Raw genomic sequence first — 26,195 nt, forward strand, 5'->3', positions numbered from 1 at the left:
CAAAATAAATTGAATAAATCCTATTCATAATGAATAATCAGAAGCTTATTTATTTAAGATTTTATTTTACATTTTTAGACAATACAAAACATACACAAACAACTACATCACACTTGCCCAGACCCACCTGCTCACACACCTATCTCCAGTGTCCTCATCACTCTCCACCACATGGCCTCAAACTACACCATTTTGTTCCTCTCCGTCTCCCACACGCACTTTCAACATTTGGATAATAAAGCATTTAAAAGGCTGACATTGGTTGATTTGAATACATCTGACAGACAAATTTCTTACTCCACTCATAACTGTTGGACTTTTTAACATTCCCAGAAGACACGGATTATTATAACCTAATGAAAAACAAACCTGGTCATTTCATTTACTGCAGGCCTAAGACCAATGGGTTTAACCTTCTGAATGAATGGTTATATTTAAGAGACTGAAACATTCACACCTCCATTAATATACAAAAGGATAGTCTGTGCTGTGCTGCAATATGACGCAATTTTTAAAGGAAGGACCACTGTGTCGAAATTGTAAGAGTAATAATTACATCATTCTTAGATTTATTATATTTCCATTGTGAATTCATGTAACATGTCGACAGGCTATTTCATATGAGACCACATTTAATTTGTTATGATAATAATCCATGTAAAGTATATTAATTTGTTAAATTAGAGGCCCATGTGAAAGTGGAAACAATCTTGAAATACTATAAAAGACTGAGTTAATGGGAAATCGAATGAGAGATGGCTGATGTTGATCTGTTCGCAGAGCGCATTTTTTTGAGACAGATAGGACTTTTTTTTGCAGAAAGTACAGATTGGCTCATCAGATATCGCTTTCGTAAAACTAATCTTATAGGATTTTTGCAGGGATTTAAAACCTACTTTAGAAAAGCAAACGCATGCTATTCCGGTGCACATCCGAGTGCTATCCACCCTCTGGTATTTAGCAACGGGCACTTTTCAGTGGGAGTTTTCCCGATCGGCACCTCACAGCCCTCGATGAGCCGATGTTTTGGATGCAATCATCAGCAAAATGAACAGTTACATACAATTTCCGTACACCTTCGCACAACAGGTTGAAGCCAAGAGGGGTTTCTTTTCCAAATATAAACAACGCAATAGACGGCACCCATATCGCCATGAAATCCCCATCCCAAATTGAGTTCAACTATGTGAACAGAAAAGGCTTCCACTCACTTAATGTGCAGGTGATAGGTGATGTGATGCACAAAAGACGCTGTTGAATGTGGTGTCGAGGTGGCCAGGTGGAACACACAACTCATTCATTCTGCAGAACAGCAATGTTGGCATAAATACAAGAATGAGGGAGCTTTTGAGGATGGATGGCTTATTGGTGAGTGTTGCCTACTCATTTTGAAGTATATTTGCCATTGCGAAAACAACTTGAATTGTCCTAAAGATCCTGTCTTCGTAGCTGTTTTTATTTTCACTGGTCAAGCCACAACTGAGTGAGCCAAATAAAACCTTTTGGTTGTACTCAACCTCTGACACATGCATCTCTATTTCAGTCTCGGAAAGATTTTGGGTTGCACCAATGTATTTCATGTTACAGCATTGTATTTTCCCACATGCTTTAAAGTGATGATTTTGACCATACAGTTGAAGTCAGAAGTTTACATACACTTAGGTTGGAGTCATTAAAACTCGTTTTTCAACCACTCCACACATTTCTTGTTAACAAAATACAGTTTTGGCAAGTCGGTTAGGACATCTACTTTGTGCATGACACAGGTCATTTTTCCACCAATTGTTTACAGAGAGATTATTTAATTTATAATTCACTATCACAATTCCAGTGGGTCAGAAGTGTACATACACTAAGTTGACTGTGCCTTTAAACAGCTTGGAAAATTCCATAAAAAGATGTCATGGTTTTAGAAGCTTCTGATAGGCTAATTGACATCATTTGAGTCAATTGGAGGTGTACCTGTGCCTTTCAAGGCCTATCTTCAAACTCAGTGCCTCTTTCCTTGACATCATGGGAAAATCTAAAGAAATCAGCCAAGACCTCAGAAAAAAATGGTAGACGTCCACACGTCTGGGTCATCCCTGGGAGCAGTTTCCAAACGCCTGAAGGTTCCACGTTCATCTGTACAAACAATAGTATGCAAGTATAAACACCTTGGGACCACGCAGCCGTCATACCACTCAGGAAGGAGACACGTTCTGTCTCCTAGAGATGAACGTACTTTGCTGCGAAAATTGCAAATCAATCCAAGAACAACAGCAAAGGACCTTTTGAAGATGCTGGAGGAAACGGGTACAAAAGTGTCTATATCCACAGTAAAACGAGTCCTATATCGACATAACCTGAAACGCCGCTCAGCAAGGAAGAAGTCCCTGCTCCAAAACCACCATAAAAAAGACAGACTACGGTTTGCAAATGCTTATGGGGCCAAAGATCATACTTTTTGGAGAAATGTCCTCTGGTCTGATGAAACAAAAATAGATGGCGTCTTGAGGAAGGAAAGTTATGTGGATATATTAAAGCAACATCTCAAGACGTTGGTCGCAAATGGCTTTTCCAAATGGACAATGACCCCAAGCATACTTCCGAAGTTGTGGAAAAATGGCTTAAGGACAACAAAGTCAAGGTATTGGAGTGGCCATCACAAAGCCCTGACCTCAATCCTATAGAAAATGTGTGGGCAGAACTGAAAAGGCTTGTGCGAGCAAGGAGGCCTACAAACCTGACTCAGTTACACCAACTCTGTCAGGAGGGATGGGTCAAAATTCAACCAACTTATTGTGGGAAGCTTGTGGAAGGCTACCCGAAATGTTTGACTCAAGTTAAACAGTTTTAAAGGCAATGCTACCAAATGCTAATTGAGTGTATGTAATCTTCTGACCCACTGGGAATGTGATGAAATAAATAAAAGCTGAAATAAATAATTCTCTCTACTATTATTCTGACATTTCACATTCTTAAAATATAGTGGTGATCCTAACTGACCTAAGACGGGGAATTTTTACTAGGATTAAATGTCAGGAATTGTGAAAAACTGAGTTTAAATGTATTTGGCTAAGGTGTATGTAAACTTCCGACTTCAACTATATATGGTCATTGAGGGGCGTTTCGCAATGCATATTGCCAAGGTCAAACACAAATACTAAGGCTAAGAACAATTGGTATATATCAATGGTCATCTCCTATCGACTTGCTTATAATGCACGTTGGATTGTTTGATAAATCACTTTTTCTATGCCTGCGAACATTCAATTCAATTAAGTAGGATTTTAGAATAGTTTCTACGCAATATTGATAAATGAGGCCCCTGGCCCTTTCTATAAAGGACCCAACCTCAACATAACGAAGGTCAGCTGTATGCAAAAGGGGAACTTTCCTTCACTTGCTATCGCCGGACTCTACTGTTGGTTTGCGGAAGCTCGTTCTTTCACTCCCTCATCTCTCCTCCACTGTCTCTATTAAACAAGCCATTCAACAACACCTCTCTCGCTCTTTCCCTCTGCTCCAGACTGTCTCTCCATCGGGTCAGGGTGGTAGACCAGAGTCTCCTGTCTACTCTAACCTTCAGGAGCTGAAGATCTCTCGGTCGAGCCTACCTCCCAACCCCTCCAGCTCCCCACTGCATGTCCTGGGGGACTGGGAGACACACAAGGTCTGTACTGTCACTGTGTCGTGTATTGTAACTTATGTATCATCTAAGAATGCCGTCCAAATGGTTCCCTATTTAGTGCACTTCTCTTCACCATTGCCCAGCTATATAAGGAATAGGGTGCCATTTGGGATACAAGCCTATATCATGGTGCCTGGCCTACGTTTCTTTGTCATTTAACTTTTTTTAACCACCAGACAAATGTCCATTTCTTTATGAAATATTTTAATGGACAATTCAAGATTTTAAATTCAATTAAATTCCAAGGACCAGAACGGCAGACACTACTACTTCAACCGCGCCACCCAGGAGCGGACATGGAAGCCCCCCCGAGCCAAGGACGCTAGCAGTGGTAGCAGCAGCCGAGGGGAGACTCACAGCAAAGGCACTGGGGAGGCAGAGGTACGTAGATACTGGGACATATACTGTATATTGGAAACACACACACATACTTACTCAAACACACATTCAGGCACAGACACAAGCAAATGCAAACACATGCATGAACACTAATGGGGTATGTGCTTGTACTCTCATAAGCCCATCCAAACACATTTGACAGAAAGAATCACTGCTGGATTCTGGCAGTATCACAGTTATCTTTTGGAGTGGTTTGTAGAACACCACACTGCCATCTTTTGGCGAGAAGCGCTCAGTGTTCCTTAAACTGTGACTCTTGTGGGTTATGTCACTGCAGTATTTAAATTTTCATGTCTAACTCTCAACACCTGGTCACAATGTTTAGAGCAGGGCTCAGTGAAATACTGTATGGGATCTCTGGCTCTCTGTGCTTTTCAGACCTGTGTTCAAATACTGAAATCATGCAACAATTTTTTTTTTTATATGTGCTTGATTGAGTTTGCCTGGCTAGAGTCGAAGTTTGATTTGATTTGTCTGTGCGCAGAAATATAATTATCATGACAAAATCTATCAAAATCTGTCTGTTTCAGCTAGAGATATTGGCACAGTGACAAATGTTTTGTTTTATCTCTGTACTCCAGCACTTTGGCTTTGAAATGATACAATGACTATGAGGTTAAAGTACAGACAATATTTTCATCCATATCGGGTGAACCGTTTAGAAATTACAGCACTTTTTGTACAAAGTCCCCCCATTTTAGGTTACCAAAAGTATTGGGACAAGTTTAGTATTTGTTCCCATATTGCTAGCACGCAATGATTACCTCAAGCTTGTGACTACAAACTTGTTTGATGCATTTCCTGTTTGTTTTAGTTGTTTTTCCTATTCTTTTGTGCCAATTATCAATTGAATAGTAAGTAATGTATCGTCATTTTGGAGTCACTTTTATTATAAATAAGAATAAAATGCTTCTTAACACTTCTACATTAATGTAGATGCTACCATGATTACGGATAGTCTTGAATTAATTTAGGATAAAGATGAGTGCGAAAGTTACAGATGCACAAATATCATACCCCTCACCATTACAATAACAGTGGAGGTTAGCAGTTATGTTATTTGTGGGTCTGTACTCATCGCGATTCATTCAGTGATAATACACAGCCAACCCCCCCCCCCCCCACACACACACACACACACACACTCCTAGAAACAGTGTTTCCCACCCCTCCAGGCCTCAATTGCTGCAGTGCAATCGTCTCTGATTGATTGAGAGATTCAGAGAGCTATTATTGTTATGTAACATAATAGTAGCAAAGCATGGATGTTTACATTCATGCACTTCTAAATGAATTTTGTAACTTTGCTCCAGAAGCATTCACACATCATATGGAGGAATGTGTCTACCTGATTTAGGGGACACAGTGAAGAGGTGGGAGTTGGGGCCAATTTCATCGTAAAACGTTTCCTCGGTGTTAAATACAGTCTGTGAACAAACTTAGTGTATAAACTGATGGTTCCTATTATGGGATGCCAATGTCATATTTTTCCATATTATATTCCAGTTAAAGGGTTGGTAAGATTCAATTAGATCTGTGGACAATACTTTTTTAATGGCTTGCTCTTCTATATAGTGCGTTCGGAAACTATTCAGACCCCTTGACCTTTTCCACATTTTGTTAGGTTACAGCCTTATTCTAAAATGGATTAATCATTTTTTTCCCTCATCAATCTACACACAATACCCCATAATGAGAAAAGCAAAAACAGGTGGAAATGGAAATATCACATTTACTTAAGTATTCATACCCTTTACTCAGTACTTTGTCAAAGCAACTTTGGCAGCAATTACAATCTTGAGTCTTCTTGGGTATGATGCTACAAGCTTTGGGGAGTTTCTCCCATTCTTCTTTGCAAATCCTCTCAAGCTCTGTCAGGTTGGTTGGAAGTGTTGCTGCACAGCTATTTTCAGGTCTCTCCAGAGATGTTCGATTGGGCCACTCAAGGACATTCAAAGACTTGTCCCGAAGCCACTCCTGCATTGTCATGACTGTGTGCTTAGGGTCGTTGTCCTGTTCGAAAGTTGAACCTTCGCCCCGGTCTGAGGTCCTGAGCGCTCTGGAGCAGGTTTTCATCAAGGTTCTCTTTGCACTTTGCTCTGTTCATCTTTCCCTCAATCCTGACTAGTCTCCCAGTCCCTGCAGCAGATGCCAACACCATGATTCACCATAGGGATGGTGCCAGGTTTCCTCCAGACGTGGCGCTTGGCATTTAGGCCAAATCTTGGTTTCATCAGACCAGATAATCTTGTTTCTCATGATCTGAGAGTCCTTTGGGTGTCCTTTGGCAAACTCCATGTGGGCTGTCATGTGCCTTTTACTGAAGAGTGGCCACTCTGCAATAAAGGCCTGATCCGGTGGAGTGCTTCAGAGATGGTTGTCCTTCTAGAAGGTTCTCCCATCTTCACAGAGGAACTGGGTTTTTGGTCACCTCCCTGACCAAGTTCCTTCTCCCTGGATTGCTCAGTTTGGCACGGCGGCCAGCTCTAGGAAGAGTCTTGGTGGTTCCAAACTTCTTCCATTTAAGAATGATGAAGGCCAATGTGTATTTGGGGACATTCAATGCTGCAGAAAGGTTTGGGTACCCTCCCCAGATCTGTACCTTGACACAATCCTGTCTCTGAGCTCTACGGACAATTCCTTCGACCTCATGGCTTGGTTTTTTGCTCTGACATGCACTGTCAACTGTGGGACCTCATATTGACAGGTGTGTGCCTTTCCAAATCATGTCCAATCAATTGAATTTACAACAGGTGGACTCCAATCAAGTTGTAGAAACATCTAAAGGATGATCAGTGGAAACAGGAGTTCAATATTGAGTCTCATAGCAAAGGTATTTCTGTTTTTTATTTGTAATACATTTGCAAACATCTCTAAAAACCGGATTTCACTTTGTCCTTATGAGGTATTGTGTGTAGATTGACGAGGAAAACTATTAATTTAATACATTATGGTGTAATATGGCATATGGGCATGACATTTTGATTCCCAGTTACACTGTATTTCAATTTTGTGACAAATATAAATGATGTGAGCAATAATAGGACCAAAGCGTTGTTTACATTATTTAAGTGATATTTCAGTGAAGAACACCTCTTCCAGGGATATAGGAGACCATATTTCTCTCTATACTCAGCCAGGGTGCAGAAGAATCATGACTAAACCTATTTAGGATGGGCCAACAAGCTAGAGCCTGGAAATACCATTTTAAAGTTTGGTACAGATTGTTATTTTCCTCTTTGCGAGTTTGTTAATTTTATCCGGGCTTAATTACCTTGCTATATACATTTTGAAACCGCACTAAGGATTGTATCCCAATAGCCAGAAGGGTGAGACGAGGGAAGCATTGAATAACAGAAATTCAGCCCTGATATTATATTCATTTTGACAATAGATATTCTGCCGGTTACAGCAACTGGGATATTAGTCCATCTACTGAGGTTGGGCTGAATTGATTTGAGCGTTCTGTTAAAGTTTCTGGCAATGGTTTTATCTAAGGAAGGAAATGTACTGCATCTATTCCCAAATGTTTCAAATGGGGAAACAATTGGGGTTCCATAAGTAGAGAGAGAGTCCTCCATCGGGTTCCATAAGTAGAGAGAGAGAGTCCTCCATCGGGTTCCATAAGTAGAGAGAGAGAGTCCTCCATCGGGTTCCATAAGTAGAGAGAGAGAGTCCTCCATCGGGTTCCATAAGTAGAGAGAGAGAGTCCTCCATCGGGTTCCATAAGTAGAGAGAGAGAGTCCTCCATCGGGTTCCATAAGTAGAGAGAGAGTCCTCCATCGGGTTCCATAAGTAGAGAGAGAGTCCTCCATCGGGTTCCATAAGTAGAGAGAGAGTCCTCCATCGGGTTCCATAAGTAGAGAGAGAGAGTCCTCCATCGGGTTCCATAAGTAGAGAGAGAGTCCTCCATCGGGTTCTATAAGTAGAGAGAGAGTCCTCCATCGGGTTCCATAAGTAGAGAGAGAGTCCTCCATCGGGTTCCATAAGTAGAGAGAGAGAGAGTCCTCCATCGGGTTCCATAAGTAGAGAGAGAGAGAGTCCTCCATCGGGTTCCATAAGTAGAGAGAGAGAGAGTCCTCCATCGGGTTCCATAAGTAGAGAGAGAGAGAGTCCTCCATCGGGTTCCATAAGTAGAGAGAGAGAGTCCTCCATCGGGTTCCATAAGTAGAGAGAGAGAGTCCTCCATCGAGATGGGATCACCTTGCCAGCTACTAGTAGTTATTTTGAACGGAACAGAGCAGATATTGCCTGTTATTACTATGGCTGAGGGATTGGCATATAGTATTTTAATCATATGAATGAATTTGGAGCCAAGTCCCATATGTTCCAAAACCAGCCAAAGATATGATCGCTAACATCAGCTTTTTCTGCGTCGAGAGATACTGTTGATCTGCCCAATGATCTTTGGTTCCTGATGAAGCATGTACGATATGTAATAGACGACAGAGGTTACCTGAAGGTAATCGTTGTTTAACAAACCTTTTTTGGTCAAGATGTACCAATTTGGGTAAGTAAGTTTCAAGACGGGAAGACAACATTTTTGAAAATAGTTTAATATCTGTGTTAATCAAAGATAGAGGGTGATAGTGAGAGCACTGGGCGGAGTCCTTACTTTTTTTTTTATATAAAAGCAAAATGAATGCTGTATTTACATCCCTTCCAAATGAACCTTTGAACGGCTGTGTTCATCATTTCAAGTAACAGTGGACCTAATTGGTTCTAAAATTTTAAATAGACCTCAGGAGGAATACAGTCACAACCAGGTGATTTGCCTTTATTCATGTTATCCAATGCCCTTTGCAGTTCATGGAGAGAGATTTGGGCTCTCAGCAGGCCGGATTCTTATGTCTTTTAAAAATGACTCGATCTGGCTTGGTGTGGATTTACAATCAGAGGTGTAAAATTCGTCATAGAAACGGGAGAATCTTTGGTGAATTAATTTGGGTTCTGATAATAATTCACTTGATTCATATTCAATAGTTGCAAATGTTATTTAACCCTTATTTTACCAGGTAAGTTAAACTGAAAACACATTCTCATTTACAGCAATGACCTGGAGAATAGTTATAGGGGAGAGGAGGGGGATAAATGAGCCAATTTGAAGTTGGGGATGATTAGGTGGCCATGATGGTATGAGGGCCAGATTGAATTTAGCCACACCGGGGTTAACATCCCTACTCTTATATAAATGCCATGGGATCTTTAGTGACCACAGAGAGTCAGGATACCCGCTTAACGTCCCATCCAAAAGACGGTCTCCAGGGCAATGTCCCCAATCACTGCCCTGGGGTAGCATGTGGGTCGCGGAGTGATCTTCAAGAAAACTGCAGAAAAAAAGATCTAGTAAACCACAAAGCACACGGGCATCTCCCACTCCCGCAGCTGCCAAGCTGTAGAGAGCGAAGTTGCACTTGGCCAAGTGTAGTCTAGTGGTTGGAGTGTTGGGCCAGTTGCTGGATTGAATCCCAGAGCTGACAAGGTAAAAATCTGTCGTTCTGCCCCTGAACAAAGCAGTTAACCTACTGTTCCATGGTAGGCCTTCATTGTAAATAATAATTTGTTCTTAACTGACTTGCCCAGTTAAATAAAGGTTAAATTATTATTTTTTTTAAATAAATAAAAACAAAGTTATTCAATGCGTTTCTATGGGCTAATGGCAGTGAGGCCCAATTCAATGTTTCATCAAATACTTTTTTTATATATATTATTTTATACCTACAGTGGTCCTAAAAATTTAAAAACAAATGGCTAAATAATCCTTGGTATGACCCTCTAAAAACAATTCCATATTTTAGCTTAGTAAAAACCCAGCCTCAGGCAGACTCTAGGGGGTTTTAATGGACCTATAGAATAGTCCCACAACTGTAAACCCCTCTCATCTGGCACTCAAGGCAGGCTAGAGCAAATGCTTAAAGTATTTGAAAGATTTCAAAGGATTGGTGCTATGCTGTGAGTGACTGCAGTGTTCTTGGCTGTACATTGTGGGTGACTGTGACCTCTATACTGTAGCTCTGACTGTGGTTAATCGTGATTGGTGCTTTCTATTCTCTATGCATAGACAACGCAATGGTGATTGGTCCTTCTCTCTCTCTTTTTCTCTCTATTTCTTTCTCTCTCCTTCTCTCTGTCTCTTTCTCTCTGCCTCCCCACCTCTCTCCCTCTTCCGTTTCCCCCTAATCATAGACAACTCTGCCTCTCTCTTTCTCCCCATCCTTCCTTCCTCTCCTCTCGCTCGCCATTGGTCGCTTCCAGCCTCTGTCGTTGGAGGACAACTGCCACAGCACGTATTCTAGCCAATCAGACAGCCAGTATGGCTCCCCGCCTCGAGGTTGGTCAGAAGAGCTGGATGAGCATGGACACACTCTGTATGTTAGTGACTATACTAATGAGAAGGTACTGGGGACTCTCTCTGTGTCTGTCTTCACTGTCATGGCCTCTGAGTTCTTCTCTATATTACACTTAGACCGGACCACTGCACCACACTAGGTGCTTTTTTAGTGTGTCAGTGATGCTCATCTAGTGTTGTGTGTGTGTGTGTGTGTGTGTGTGTGTGTGTGTGTGTCCGTCCAGTGGATTAAGCATGTTGATGAACAGGGCCGACCCTACTACTACAGTGCTGACGGCTCAAGATCTGAATGGAAGCTGCCCAAGGTATGGCCCAGGACAAGTACACTACCTCCAGTTTACCCTGCGTTCATAACCAAGTGGGAAAAAATCTACTTGAATGCACCTCCAACTGGTAATTACTAGTGGGGAACTCGTCTGTCATCCCTGAGCTCCGACATCTCCCACATGGTGACCTCTGACGTCACTTACCAAGGAAATGATCTCCATAACAGCGTTTTCTGTAGTTAAATGCAACAGCATATGTTTTTTTTACAGACATGTTAGCTGTACTTTTATGGTTGACGCAGCTTGTTGGCCATTACCAGCTTGTTGGCCATTTCATGGTATCCAATTGGTAGTTACAGTCTTGTCCCATCGCTCCAACTCCCGTACGGACTCAGGAGAGACGAAGGTCACGCATCCTCCGAAACATGACCCTGCCAAGCGACACTGCTTCTTAACACACTGCTTGCTTAACCCGGAAACCAGCCGCTCCAATGTGTCGGAGGAAACACCGTACAACTGGCGACCGTGTCAGCGTGCATGCGCCCGGCCCACCACGAGTTGCTAGAGTGCGATGGGACAAGGACATCCCGGCCGGCCAAACCCTCCCCTAACCCGTATGATGCTGGGCCAATTGTGCGTGGCCTCATGGGTCTACCGGTCGCGGCCGGCTGCGTCATAGCCTGGGATCCAGTCTGCGTTTCTCAATGAGTTCAAAGCACGTGAATGCATCCAACTGGACTTCACACCTGATAATTTCCACCTTCCCAGTTGGTTATGAACACAGCATTAGTATAATAGTTTGGACTGGTTGCTTGTCCCCAAACATAGTTACGCTTATTTGTTTCATATAGGTTTGTCTTTCTCGTTGAAAGTGTTAATGTTTATTAGTACTTCTGTATGATGTTTGTCCCCATCCCCATCCCCATCTCTCTCTCTCTCTCTCTGCTCTCTGCTCTCTCTCTTCTCTCTCTTCTCTGTCTCGCTCTCTCTGCTCTCGGCTCTCTGCTCTCTCTCTTCTCTGTCTCTCTCTCTCTCTCTCTCTCTCTCTGTGTGTGTCTGCCTGCCTGCAGTACAACCACTCCCTTCCTCCCCTGCCGGCCGGAGGAGACACCCCTAAGAGCCGCAGTCTGGACAGGAAGCATGTAGAGCCCATCGTCCTGACCAAGTGGAGACACAGCACCTACGCACTAGACACCAACGACAAGGTGAGATGCCCCCCCAAAAATGTAAGTTTCATTATAGGTCACATTTCTAGTCTCTGGGGTATCTTGTCTAGTGAGTTTGTTTATTATGTGAATGTAAGGTATTGAGTCCCAAAATGGCACCAGGGCCCTGGTCAAAAGTACATTTTATTTCACTTTTATTTAGCTAGGCAAGTCAGTTAAGAACAAATTCTTATTTACAATGACGGCCTAGGAACAGTGGGTTATAACTGCCTTGCTCAGGGGCAGAACGACAGATTTCTACCTTGTCAGCTTGGGGATTCGATCCAGAAACCTTTCGGTTACTGGCCCAACGCTCTAACCACTAGGCTACCTGCCTCCCCGATAGGGTGCCATTTGGAACACGAACACGATCATGATGTGAATGTGAGGGGGTAGTTGTAGACTCATGATTCTGCTCTGCAGTGACTCATCAAAAACAACAGGCGTTTCCGTACAGGCTTTGGCCCCCACCATTACAGACAGACAAAAGTCAGTGCCTCTACACCCTCCAATCCCAGCAGCCAATCACCTCGCTTGATAATCACAGAGAGCGAGAATGATCACTGTCCTTCATCTAATCAAATGATGCCTTCATCCAATCAGGCCTATCACGTTCCGAACTTGCTGCCACCCCTGAGTGCACTTCCTCCTGTTAATTATTACTCCTATTTATCTGAAAAACGATATGACATTTAATGATGACCCATTGATCACTTCTATAATAATATATCATATAATCTATAATCACTTCTATAATCTACAATGATATATCTAGTATCGATGTAAGCATGGCGATATCAACCTTTCCTTTCCCTCAGTTAGTTTGATTTGAGGTTCAATCTAAATATATTAATTGCATGGTTTAATTATGTTATTTTGAAAGAATATTTGACAACGTTCAACAACTCTATCTGTCCTTAACTATCCATGTCAATGTAACCATGTGTTGGTTTACTTCTGCGGCTGTCTCTGGGGCTGTTGCAGAAAGCAGGATCATTAAAAAAAGCAGTCATTGAAAAGCAGTCACATACTGGAGATACTGGAGATCTCGTTATTTCCTGGTTCATTTTCAAATATAATCTTGAATACAGGTATGTGTTGTTAGTTGTCAACTTAATTATACCATGCTAATTTCAAGCCAGGTATTTCAGAATATTTCGGACAGTTAGCTGGCTAACTTATTGATCGTGCTTTCTGGAACATCCCTCTGAAGTACTCAGTAGTTCTTAGACTGTGTTGTCATTTTCATCACTAGGATGCGGCGTTGGGCCCCAAGGTCCCCGGCTCTCCTGACTCTGACTCCTCAGACCCCTCGTCCCTCAAGCCCCCCACCTCTGTTAGTATCCCCCTCTCTCTCTCTCCCCTCTCCTGAAGTGTGGCCTTCCCTTTGTGCTCCTCTTCTGTCTTCTATTCTACTGTGTGGTCGACTGATATCAATTTTCATAGAAAATGGTAGAAAATCTGTAGAAACTCTGGTCACTTGTTGTGCCTGAATTGTTACTGGTGACTGTATTGTAAGCGACTAGTGGTGGTGACTGTAACCCTGTATCACAGACTAGACTGTGGGGAAACTATTAAGTGTTGTCCTGCTGTGGTTTCACTGCATGATTTCAGTCATACTAAAGTTTCTACTTTCTTGTCTACTCTTTCCTTCAGTCTCTCTGGTTTGGGCTGCTTTTTGTATGTCTGTGTGCCTTTTGGTCAGAAGTAGTGGACTACATAGGAAATAGGGTGTAATTTGTGACAGAGAATGTGTATTGCGTTTTTTCCCCTGTCAGTCGTGTCTGGCCCTGTCTACATGTGATGATGATGTGTGTCTCTCTGTTTCTCTGCAGCCATCAGAGAAGTGTGGTGTTCTTAATGTGACCAAGATCACTGAGCATGGCAAGAAAGTACGGTGAGTAGTACTGTTTTAGGAAGAGGAGCAGGAATATCCGACACATATGGATAAGCTGCTGGTCAAAGCAACACAACGTGGAGTGTTTGGTTTAGTTGAAATAAGATGTATCAATGATGTTTTTGCCCCAAAGCAAAAATAGATTTTGTGTCCGAAATTGCGGCTTGAGCCAATCGTCTTTCAATGGGAGTCATCCGTTGATGGATGACGGACAACTGGCATGATTGTCTGTCAAAAAAATAAAAACGTTGACTTAAGTTGAACTTTTGACAGACAAAAACTGACAATGATAAATTCAGATGTTTTCTTTATTACGTCTCTGTGTGGCCTCAGCCTGTGTGTGTGTGTGTGTGTGTGTGTGTGTGTGTGTGTGTGTGTGTGTGTGTGTGTGTGTGTGTGTGTGTGTGTGCGTGTGTTTTTTTTTTACAGGAAAAATTGGACGTCGTCCTGGACAGTCCTTCGGGGCTCCTTGCTACTATTCACTAAAAGCCAGGGGGGTGGGACCAGCTGGGTGAGTAGTGTCAATCTGCTACTGTACTCTACACTCGAGTGTTCAAACCATCAGGAATAGATCCTCTGACATGGCAATTTAACCCATCTGTCTCTACAGCAAGACATAACTTTTTTTTTAAATCTTTTTTTTTTATTTAACCTTTATTAAACCAGGCAAGTCATTTAAGAATACATTCTGATTTACACTGACTGCCTACCCCAGCCAAACCCTAACCTGGACGACGCTCGGCCAATTGTACCTTGGTGGCTCCTCCTTCGCTGAGCTGCTACTCTCGCTGTTAGGCAACTGGAGGCACTCCTCGGTGGTCAAGCCCCACCCTGTCTGGTCTAAAGTAGTGTACTACTGTATATAGGCCGAAAAGAGAAATGCTTAAAAGAACATTTCGATTTAGAGTAATAAAGAATTTCAATAATTTTATCAGAGCAAACCAGAAACTTTTCAATATATAAATTCAAACCATACTTTAGAACCATTTAAATATAATAAATTGGATAGTTATGCAGGACTATGGTAGATGAAGTAATCAATCTATCTTTTCAAACTGCTAGAGTATTTATCTGGTCAATATGTATTACTGTATGTCTGTTGTTTTAAACAGGGTGTTAGAAACTCAGCAAAAAAAGAAACGCCCCTTTTTCAGGACCCTGTCTTTCAGAGATAATTTGTAAAAATCCAAATAACTTCATAGATCTTCATTGTAAAGGGTTTAAACACTGTTTCCCATGCTTGTTCAATGAACCATAAACAATTAACATGCACCTGTGGAATGGTTATTAAGACACTAACAGCTACAGACGGTAAGCAATTAAGGTCACAGTTATGAAAACTTAGGACACTGAAGAGGCCTTTCTACTGACTCTGAAAAACACCAAAAGAAAGATGCTCAGGGTCCCTGCTCATCTGCGTGAATGTGCCTTAGGCATGCTGCAGGGAGGCATGAGGACTGCAGATGTGGCCAGGGCAATAAATTGCAATGTCCGTACTGTGAGACGCCTAAGGCTGCGCTACAGGGAGACAGGACGGACAGCTGATCGTCCTCGCAGTGGCAGATGTGTAACAAGACCTGCATATGATCGGTACATCCAAACATCACACCTGCGGGACAAGTACAGGATGGCAACAACAGCTGCCCGAGTTACACCAGGAACGCACAATCCCTCCATCAGTGCTCAGACTGTCCGCAATAGGCTGAGAGAGGCTGGACTGAGGGCTTGTAGGCCTGTTGTAAGGTAGGTGCTCACCAGACATCAACGGCAACAACGTCACCTATGGGCACAAACCAACCGTCGCTGGACCAGACAGGACTGGCAAAAAGTGCTCTTCACTGACGAGTTGCGGTTTTGTCTCACCAGGGGGGATGGTCGGATCCGTGTTTATCGTCCAAGGAATGAGCGTTACACCGAGGCCTGTACTCTGGAGCGGGATCGATTTGGAGGTGTCCGTCATGGTCTGGGACGGTGTGTCACTGTATCATCGGACTGAGCTTGTTGTCATTGCAGGCAATCTCAAAGCTGTGCGTTACAGGGAAGACATCCTCCTCCCTCATGTGGTAACTTTCCTGCAGGCTCATCCCGACATGACCCTCCAGCAAGACAATGCCACTAGCCTTAAGGCTCGTTCTGTGCATGATTTCCTGCAAGACAGGAATGTCAGTGTTCTGCCATGGCCAGCGAAGAGCCCGGATCTCAATCCCATTGAGCACGTCTGTGACCTGTTGGATCGGAGGGTGAGGAATGTCCGGGAACTTGCAGGTTCCTTGGTGGAAGAGTGGGGTAACATCTCACAGCAAGAACTGGCAAATCTGGTGCAGTCCATGAGGAGAAGATGCGCTGCGGTACTTAATGCAGCTGGTGGCCACACCAGATACTGAATGTTACTTTTGATTTTGACCCCTACTTTGTTCAGGGACACCTTATTCCATTTCTGTTAGTCACATGTCTGTGGAACTTCTTCAGTTTGTCTGTTGTTGAATCTTATTATGTTTGTACATACATGTTAAGTTTGCTGAAAATAAACGCAGTTGACAGTGAGAGGACGTTTATTTTTTTGCTGAGTTTGTGAAAATGTGATTTGTATTATAAATTGTATTTTAATGTTTAAGGACTCTTGGAAGATTAGTCCAAATGAGGACTTAGAGGTCATAATATAATAATGTATTTATATATATATATATAAATAACAATGGTGAAGACATGAAAATAATTATATTTTGATTTGTTTACCACTTCTTTGGTTGCTACATGATTATTTCATAGTTTTTATGTCCTCACTATTATTCTACAATGTAGGAAGTAGTCAAAATAAAGAAGAACCCTTGAATGAGTAGGTGTGTCCAAACTTTTGACTGGTACTGTATATATATGTACAGTTGAAGTCAGAAGTTTACATACACCTTAGCCAACTACATTTAAACTCCGTTTTTCACAATTCCTGATATTTATTCCTAGTCAAAATCCCCTGTCTAGGTCAGTTAGGATCACCACTTTATTTTAAGAATGTGAAATGCCAGAATAATAGTAGTGAGAATTATTTATTTCAGCTTTTATTTATTTCATCACATTCCCAGTGGGTCAGAAGTTTACATACACTCAATTAGTATTTGGTAGCATTGCCTTTAAATTGTTTAACTTGGGTCAAACATTTTGGGTAGCCTTCCACAAGCTTCCTACAATAAGTACATTTTGGCTCATTCCTCCTGCCAGAGCTGGTGTAACTGAGTCAGGTTTATAGGCCTCCTTGCTTGCACACGCTTTTTCAGTTCTGCCCACACATTTTCTATGGGATTGAGGTTTTGTGGGCTTTGTGATGGCCACTCCAATACCTTGACTTTGTTGTCCTTAACACATTTTGCCACAACTTTGGAAGTATGCTTGGGGTCATTGTCCACTTAGAAGACCCATTTGCGACCAAGCTTTAACTTCCTGACTGATGTCTTGAGATGTTGCTTCAATATATCTACGTAATTTTCGATCCTCATGATGATGTGGATTATTATTTCGTGCACCAGTCCCTCCTGCAGCAAAGCACCCCCACAACATGATGCTGCCACCCCCGTGCTTCACAGTTGGGATGGTGTTCTTCGGCTTGCAAGCCTCCCCTTTTTTCCTCCAAACATAATGATGGTCATTATGGCCAAACAGTTCTATTTTTGTTTCATCAGACCAGAGGACATTTCACCAAAAAGTACGATCTTTGTACCCATGTGCAGTTGTAAACCGTAGTCTGGCTTTGTTATGGCGGTTTTGGAGAAGTGGCGTCTTCCTTGCTGAGTGGCCTTTCATGTCAATATAGGACTTTTTTTTACTGTGAATATAGATACTTTTGTACCCGTTTCCTCCAGAATCTTCACAGCATCTTCACTTCCTTTGCTGCTGTTCTGGGATTGATTTGCACTTTTAACACCAAAGTACGTTCATCTGTTGGAGACAGAATGCGTCGCCTTCCTGAGCGGTATGATGGCTGCGTGGTCCCATGGTGGTTATATTTGCATACTATTGTTTGTACAGATGAACGTGGTACCTTCAGGCGTTTGGAAATTGCTCCCAAGGTTGAACTAGACTTGTGGAGGTCTCAAAAATGTTTGCTGAGGTCTTGGCTGATTTCTTCTGATGTTCCCATGATGTCAAGCAATGAGGCACTGAGTTTGAAGGTAGGCCTTGAAATACATTCACAGGTACACCTCCAATTGACTCAAATTATGTCAATTAGCCTATCAGAAGCTTCTAAAGCCATGACATCCTTTTCTGGAATTTTCCATACTGTTTAAAGGCACAGTCAACATAGTGTATGTAAATATCTGACCCACTAGAATTGTGATACAGTGAGTTAAAAGTTAAATAATCTGTCTTTTAACAATTGTTGTGTCATGCACAAAGTAGATGTCCTAACCGACTTGCCAAAACTCTAGTTTGTTAACAAGAAATTTGTGGAGTGGTTGAAAAACTAGTTTTAATGACTGTGTGTGTATATATATAAAATCTCAATGATGCACCTGTTGTTTAGTAGTAGATGTCAAACTCTAACTTAGACACATTATCTCAGTAATATCTCACCAAAAACACTGAATTGACAGTGGGATTGACAAGCTCCATTGACACCACATTGTGGTGTCGTGTGTGTTTCTTCACTGTATATACAAAAGTATATGGACACCCCTTCTAATTAGTCGATTCGGCTATTTCCGCCACACCCGTTATATAACATTTTGCACACAGCCATGCCATCTCCATAGACAACCATTGGCAGTAAAATGGCCTAACATAAGAGCTCAGTGACTTTCAACGTTGTACGTTGTGTCATAGGACAACAGCGTTGTCATAGGATGCCCCCTTTCCAACAAGTCAGTTCATAAAATGTATGCCCTGCTAGTGCTGCCCTGGTCAACTGTAAGTGCTGTTATTGTGAAGTTGAAACGTCTAGCATCAACGGTTCAGCCGCAAAGGGGTAGGCCACACAAGCTCACAGAGCGGGACCCCCGAGTGATGAAACGCGTAGCTCGTAACAATTATTTGTCCTCTGTTGCAACGCTCACTACCGAGTTCCAAACTGCCTCTGGAAGCAACGCCAGCACAAGAACTGTTCTGGAAAGCTTTATGAAATGGGTTTCCATTGGCCGAGCAGCCACACACAAGCCTAAGATCACCATGCGCAATGCCAAGCATGTGCTGGAGTGGTGTAAAGCTTGCCACCATCTGGTAGTCCGACGGATTAATCTGGGTTTGGCGGATGCCAGGAGAACGCTATCTTCCCGAATGCATAGTGCCAACTCTTCAGTTTGGTGGAGGAGGAATAATGATCTGGGACTGTTTTTCATAGTTTCTGGCTAGGCCCCTTAGTTCCAGTAAAGTTCATTCTAAACGCTACAGCATACAATTACATTCTAGACGATTCTGTGCCTCCAACTTTGTGGCAACAGTTTGGGCAAGGCCCTTTCCTGTTTCAGCATGACAATGCCCCCGCGCACAAAGCGAGGTCCATACAAAAATGGTTTGTCGAGATTGGTGTGGAAGAACTTGACTGGCCTGCACAGAGCCCTGACCTGAATTGGAACGCCGACTGTGAGCCAGGCCTACAGGCCTAATCGCCCAACATCAATGCTCTTGTGGCTGAATGGAAGCAAGTCCCCGCAGCAGTATTCCCATCTAGTGAAAAGCTTTCCCAGAAGAGTGGAGGCTGTTATAGCAGCAAAGTGGGGACCAATTCCATATTAATGCCAATGATTTTGGAATGAGATGTTTGACGAGCATACGATTTGTCCACATACTTTTGGTCATGTAGTGTACTTGTTTCTCCCTGTAGTTTGGAGGCATCCAGTCCAAGCCAGAGTTTACTGTGGACTTGAGAGGAGGATCTATAGAGTGGGCTTCCAAAGACAAGTCCAGCAAGAAGCATGTTATAGAGGTGAGTGAGCTCCTACACAAAACTCAGGTAGCCTAGTGGTTAGTGTTGGGCCAGTAACCGAAAGGTCGCTGGATCGAATCCCTGAGCTGACAAGGTAAAAATGTGTCATTCTGCCCCTGAACAAGGCAGTTAACCCACTGTTCCCCGGTAGGCCGTCATTCTAAGTAAAGAATAAATAAATAAATCCTGCTTGAATATGTCCCCTTGGGGGAATTTTCTTTAGGCTATAGCAGTGCCTCAGACAATGGTAGCACTACGTGTATAGAACATGAATGATGACAGGGAGGATTATTTCATGTTGGAGTCTTGCTCTTACTGTTCAAAAACGTATTTGTCTCCTCCTGCAGCTGAAAACCCGTCAGGGCACAGAGCTGCTGATCCAGTCAGAGAATGACAGTTTCGTAAATGACTGGTACAGAGCACTGACGGACACCATCAGCACACACGTGAGTCTACACAAACACACACACGACACAAATCTGATTCATCATAATGTTTGTCACCTTGAAATTGAAAGAATCTTGAAATTCTTGATTCAGTTCCACATATATCCACTAAGTGGCGGACTTGACATGTTTAGTCATTGGGCCTTGATGCGATTGCCAGCCCAAAGGTAGCCTACCTGTTTCTGACTGTCCCCTTCTTGTTTCCCTGTTTGTGTGTTACCTACCACACTGTAGGCCTGGGAGTCAGATGAGGCCATAGAGGAGGACATGCCAGAGTCTCCTGGAGCTGAGAAACAAGACAAAGAGAAAGATCACAGAGACTCTAAGAGCAGAGGTTCGTGGAGCCTGTCTGTCTCTGTCTGTCTGTTACCCTAACCCAAACCCACATATATGTTTGAGATCGTTAATCTTTGTCTACCAATGATGTTATTGTTGATCATCATGCGTGTCAGTGTGTTAAGTTATCTCCCATTGCTATTTCTCTACAGAAGATGTTGATGATCATTTATTTTGTTAAGTTGTTAATAATATGGTCAAATCCCATTGTCATTAGTCTATAGCCATGAAACCTGTCAGTGTTTCTAGAGTTAGCAGTAAATGTGTCATCTGTACTTCTATTCTCATTGGTCTGTAGCCATGAAGAGTTCTACCAGTATGGACACATCAGATGACAAGAAGACCAGACACAAACTTATGAAGTTCCTCACACGCAGACCCACTCTGCAAGCCGTCAGAGACAAGGGCTACATCAAAGGTATTACAGAGAGACAGCACTGAACCATAGAAATAGAAATGCTAGAATGGGAATAGCCTCTCAGACCAAAGCAAGTTGACTGTGTCTTATGGGTACACTCCAGGGTTGCGGTCAATTCTGAGTTGAGTTGAAAATTGGTCTTTCAATTTTAATTCTTTAATTTTAATTGGCCACACCCCACAGGAAGCAGAATGCTAATTTAATTTGAATTAAAGAAAGTAGAATTTAATTCATTCTTTTAAAGTTTTAAATAATTACAGTGGTCTGAAAATATTTTAAGATAATTTTGTAGGTTGTCTATAATAATTCATTATTCACTTAGATTTATATATTTCCCAGAATGCATTATCAAACACTCCAGAATGTAAGGTAACAACCTAACATCTAATAACAAAAATACAAACAAAATATGGTTTGACATCATTAAATTATAATCAAACTAATATTTGCAAAGGGTATCTGTTTTCTTAAGAGGTAATATAACTTTTTTGGTAAAAACTCAACTCGTCGTGTTTGGAGGACAAAGAATGCTGAGTTGCATCCAAAGAACACCATACCTACTGTGCATTTGGCAAAATCTTTGTATAAAGAATGAGTGTCATATGTCTTAGTTAAATTTCTTTTAATTGGTTTGAATTAAATTCTACTTATTTTAATTTGATTCAAATTCTGCTTCCTGTGGGGTGTAACCAATTAAAATTTCAATTTGTGGGTCGAATTTAATTAAATTCAGGAATTTCAGATTGACACCAACCCTGATACACTCAGTGTAGCTGACATGGTGATGTCCATTCTAGTGATTCTATTTCTAAACAGAGAACTTTACCACACGTGCACAATTAGGACTCCATTTTGGCAAACTAAATCCATGCCATTGACTTGTTGTGTTAAAGATAGAAGAGCCTTTGTTTTCCAGTAGCAAAGTACTTTGGACCTCTATAATAATAAACCTTTCCCTGTCTGTGTGTCTCAGACCAGGTGTTTGGCTGCAGTCTGAGTGACCTCTGTCAGAGAGAGAACGCATCCGTGCCAAGTTTCGTCACGATGTGCATCGACCACATGGAAAACAATGGTATGTGTGCTCGGTAACACTTTACTTGACACCTAACGTTATCATAATATGTCATAACCTGTCATAATATGGTCATAACACTGTCATGACACACCTATGTGAGTGTCAAAACACATAAAACCTTCCAACATTACATTACTCTATAGCCTACTTGTCAATAGTACTTTTCTGTTATTTAACATTTTCTGAAATTGTCCATATTAAATTACCATTGTAATTGCGCACACATTGATGTCAGACATGTAGCTATCCCAATGCTGTGTTGCTGATGACCAGGTTGAATGCAAGATCAGATTTCAGGAGCAGGGTAAAGACACCTTCTTTATGACTGATAACTGACATAAGGGCATGTACGTGACGGGACTATCTGGCTTGTATGATTATGATAGTCATATTGCTTCAGGACAGTGTCATAATGTATTTTCTTAGTTCAAGTAAAGTGACACAGTATAGTCATAATGTTTCAGGACAGTGTCATAATGTATTTTCTTAGTTCAAGTAAAGTGACACAGTATAGTCATAATGCTTCAGGACAGTGTCATAATGTATTTTCTTAGTTCAAGTAAAGTGACACAGTATAGTCATAATGCTTCAGGACAGTGTCATAATGTATTTTCTTAGTTCAAGTAAAGTGACACAGTATAGTCATAATCCTTCAGGACAGTGTCATAATGTATTTTCTTAGTTCAAGTAAAGTGACACAGTATAGTCATAATGTTTCAGGACAGTGTCATAATGTATTTTCTTAGTTCAAGTAAAGTGACACAGTATAGTCATAATGCTTCAGGACAGTGTCATAATGTATTTTCTTAGTTCAAGTAAAGTGACACAGTATAGTCATAATGCTTCAGGACAGTGTCATAATGTATTTTCTTAGTTCAAGTAAAGTGACACAGTATAGTCATAATCCTTCAGGACAGTGTCATAATGTATTTTCTTAGTTCAAGTAAAGTGACACAGTATAGTCATAATCCTTCAGGACAGTGTCATAATGTATTTTCTTAGTTCAAGTAAAGTGACACAGTATAGTCATAATGCTTCAGGACAGTGTCATATAGTGTATTTTCTTCAAGTTCTTTAAAATATGATAAAAAAAATTTACTAAAGATTTCATTACAACAACAAAGGATTTAACAAACAAACTTTCAAACAAAAGGAAACCTCTTGACAGGGAAGAAACGCATTTGAATAAATGTGTGTTTTGACGCTCTTATGTAGGTGTCATGACCAGCCATAAAATAACACAATATATGTCACAACAGGTGTAAATATATGTGTCATTACAGTGCTATGACCATATTATGACAGGTTACGTCAGCTGTTATGACAGATTATGACATGGTTATGACCGTGTAATTAACGTGTTGTGATGCCAGGTGTCGGAGACAGTGTTACCGTGTACTCCTGTGTCTGTCTGTCGGTTGTCTCTCATTCTGATGCTGTGATGATATTAGCAGGAAGAATAAAGGCTTACCAGGCACTCTAAACAGATAGAGAGCCTGGTAGATAGAGTGCAATTTAAAGGCCTTTGTTGAGTTTGCATATCTATGAAGGAAAGTTAAAACAATGCAAACAATTGGGCTACTGCCAACGTGTGTGTGATGATGGTGCTGTGTTCCTCTGTCTGTAGCTCTGAATGTGGACGGGCTGTACAGAGTGAGTGGGAACCTGGCTGTCATCCAGAAACTACGCTTCGCTGTCAATCATGGTAGGTGCTACTGTCCTCTCTCTTCACTGTCAATCGTGGTAGGTGCTCCTGTCCCCTCTCTTCACTGTCAATCATGGTAGGTGCTCCTGTCCTCTCTCTTCACTGTCAATCATGGTAGGTGCTCCTGTCCTCTCTCTTCACTGTCAATCATGGTAGGTGCTACTGTCCCCTCTCTTCACTGTCAATCATGATAGGTGCTCCTGTCCTCTCTCTTCACTGAGAATCATGGTAGGTACTCCTGTCCTCTCTCTTCAATGTCAATCATGGTAGGTGCTACTGTCCTCTCTCTTCACTGTCAATCATGGTAGGTGCTACTGTCCCCTCTCTTCGCTGTCAATCATGGTAGGTGCTCCTGTCCCCTCTTCGCTGTCAATCATGGTAGGTGCTCCTGTCCCCTCTCTTCGCTGTCAATCATGGTAGGTGCTCCTGTCCTCTCTCTTCACGGTCAATCATGGTAGGTGCTCCTGTCCCCTTTCTTCACTGTCAATCATGGTAGGTGCTCCTGTCCTCTCTCTTCACTGTCAATCATTGTAGGTGCTCCTGTCCCCTCTCTTCACTGTCAATCATGGTAGGTGCTCCTCTCTCTCTCTCTCTGTTTACTGCAACTAGGCTTGCAAAATTCTGGTAACTTTACCACAAAATCTCCTGGTTTTCCAGAAGTCCCGGTTAGAGTATTCAGGATTTCGTGCTTATTCCCTCCAACCAGGACTTCTGGAGATTTTAGGAAAGTCACCAGAATTGTGCAACTCTAACTGCAAGCATGTATACTTGTACCTATAGCGTACACACTACGTAGTTCACTGAATAACCCTGTGTCTTTATCTGTGTGTGTGTGTGTGTAGATGAGAAGGTGGACCTTGAGGAGGGGAAATGGGAAGATATCCACGTGACTACGGGAGCGTTGAAGATGTTCTTTAGAGAGCTACCTGAACCGCTCTTCACTTACAACTTATTCCATGACTTTGTCAATGCCATCAGTGAGTACACTGTTCCATTCATTGAAAATGTTCTTCATTTATCATCATTAGTGACATTACAAGTGTGCTATTACTTAATGTTGATGAAGGATGTTACTACTGATGCCCTTTTGAAGGCCCTCGGATCTCCCCCCCCCCCCACACACACACAAACACACACACACAAAGTGCAATTTAGAAATGTGCTTGTGCATCAGCAGTTTTTCTATTGTTATGTCAGTCACTGATAGTCAGTCAATTTGACCATGTCAGCTAGCATTTTTTTGATTGCTAAGTTAGTTTAGGTCCTAGCTATCTACACTTGTTATCATGGTCGAATTACCGGCTGGGGGGGGCCCATTTGATTTTGTTAGTCAGTCTCACTCAGATATCATATTAAAATGGATGTGGGTACGTAGACCCAGATCAACTGCATTCGTCTTAAGATAGCTAGGTGGGACCATTTGCCTCAAGTCGTGCGACACATCTTCTTCGCATAGAGTTGATAAGGCTGTTGATTGTGGTCGGTGGAATCTTGTCCCACTCCTCTTCAATGGCCGTGCAAAGTTGCTGGATGTTGCTGGAACACGCTGTCGTACACGTTGAGCCAGAGCATCCCAAACATGCTTAATGGGTGACACGTCTGGTGAGTAAGCAGGCCATGGAAGAACTGGGACATGTACAGAAAGACAGTCCCATCCGGCATGGGGTCGTGCTTTGTCTTTCTGAAACATGAGGTGATGGCGGCGGATGAATGGCAGGACAATGGGCCTCAGGATCCTGTCTCTGTGCATTCAAATAGCCATCAATAAAATGCAAATGTGATCATTGTCCATAGCTTTTGCCAGCCCATACCATAACCCCACGCTGGCGCTGATTACACGTGGTCTGCGGATGTGGAGGTCCTGGGTTGGCGTGATTACACGTGGTCTGCGGATGTGGAGGTCCTGGGTTGGCGTGATTAAACGTGGTCTGCGGATGTGGAGGTCCTGGGTTAGAGTGATTAGACGTGGTTTGTGGATGTGGAGGTCCTGGGTTGGCGTGATTACACGTGGTCTGCGGATGTGGAGGTCCTGGGTTAGCGTGATTACACGTGGTTTGCGGATGTGGAGGTCCTGGGTTGGCGTGATTACACGTGGTCTGCGGATGTGGAGTTCCTGGGTTAACGTGATTACACGTGGTCTGCGGATGTAAGGCCAGTTGGACGTAGAGAAATGAACATTCAATTCTCTGGCAGTAGCTCTGGTGGACATTCCTGCAGTCAGCATGCCAATTGCACGCACCCTCAAAACTTGAGACATCTGTGGCATTGTGTTGTGTGACAAAACGGCACATTTTAGAGTGGCCTTTTATTGTCCCAGCACAAGGTGCACCTGTGTAATTATCATGCTGTTTAATCACCTGCTTGATTTGCCAAACCTGTAAGGTGGCTGCATTATCTTGGCAACGGAGAAATGCTCAGGAACAGTGACGCAAATAAATTTGTGCACAAATGTGTGCACATGGAACATTTCTGGGTTATTTTATTTCAGCTCATGAACCATGGGAATAAAACT

General features: G+C 42.3%; 1 protein-coding gene across 4 annotated transcripts in view; it reads left to right on the top strand.

The window, feature by feature from the left end:
- The window catches only part of LOC139376370 (rho GTPase-activating protein 12-like), a 139,981-nt gene that overhangs the window by 110,978 nt on the left and 2,808 nt on the right, over positions 1-26,195 (top strand). The window contains exons 3-17 of one of the 4 annotated variants that reach the window (XM_071118876.1): positions 3,512-3,655; positions 3,920-4,054; positions 10,259-10,468; positions 10,646-10,726; positions 11,758-11,892; positions 13,148-13,228; positions 13,728-13,789; positions 14,219-14,300; positions 19,602-19,703; positions 20,051-20,149; positions 20,384-20,483; positions 20,784-20,903; positions 21,877-21,975; positions 23,606-23,683; positions 24,526-24,660. In XM_071118876.1, the coding sequence (XP_070974977.1) occupies positions 3,512-3,655; positions 3,920-4,054; positions 10,259-10,468; positions 10,646-10,726; positions 11,758-11,892; positions 13,148-13,228; positions 13,728-13,789; positions 14,219-14,300; positions 19,602-19,703; positions 20,051-20,149; positions 20,384-20,483; positions 20,784-20,903; positions 21,877-21,975; positions 23,606-23,683; positions 24,526-24,660 (1,663 nt within the window). The remainder of the gene's footprint in view (positions 1-3,511; positions 3,656-3,919; positions 4,055-10,258; positions 10,469-10,645; positions 10,727-11,757; positions 11,893-13,147; positions 13,229-13,727; positions 13,790-14,218; positions 14,301-19,601; positions 19,704-20,050; positions 20,150-20,383; positions 20,484-20,783; positions 20,904-21,876; positions 21,976-23,605; positions 23,684-24,525; positions 24,661-26,195) is intronic. The other 3 variants (XM_071118877.1, XM_071118878.1, XM_071118879.1) reach the window with 3 other exon arrangements.

The sequence above is a fragment of the Oncorhynchus clarkii genome, chromosome 20 (genome assembly GCF_045791955.1).
Source record: "Oncorhynchus clarkii lewisi isolate Uvic-CL-2024 chromosome 20, UVic_Ocla_1.0, whole genome shotgun sequence".
NCBI classification, from domain to species: domain Eukaryota; kingdom Metazoa; phylum Chordata; class Actinopteri; order Salmoniformes; family Salmonidae; genus Oncorhynchus; species Oncorhynchus clarkii.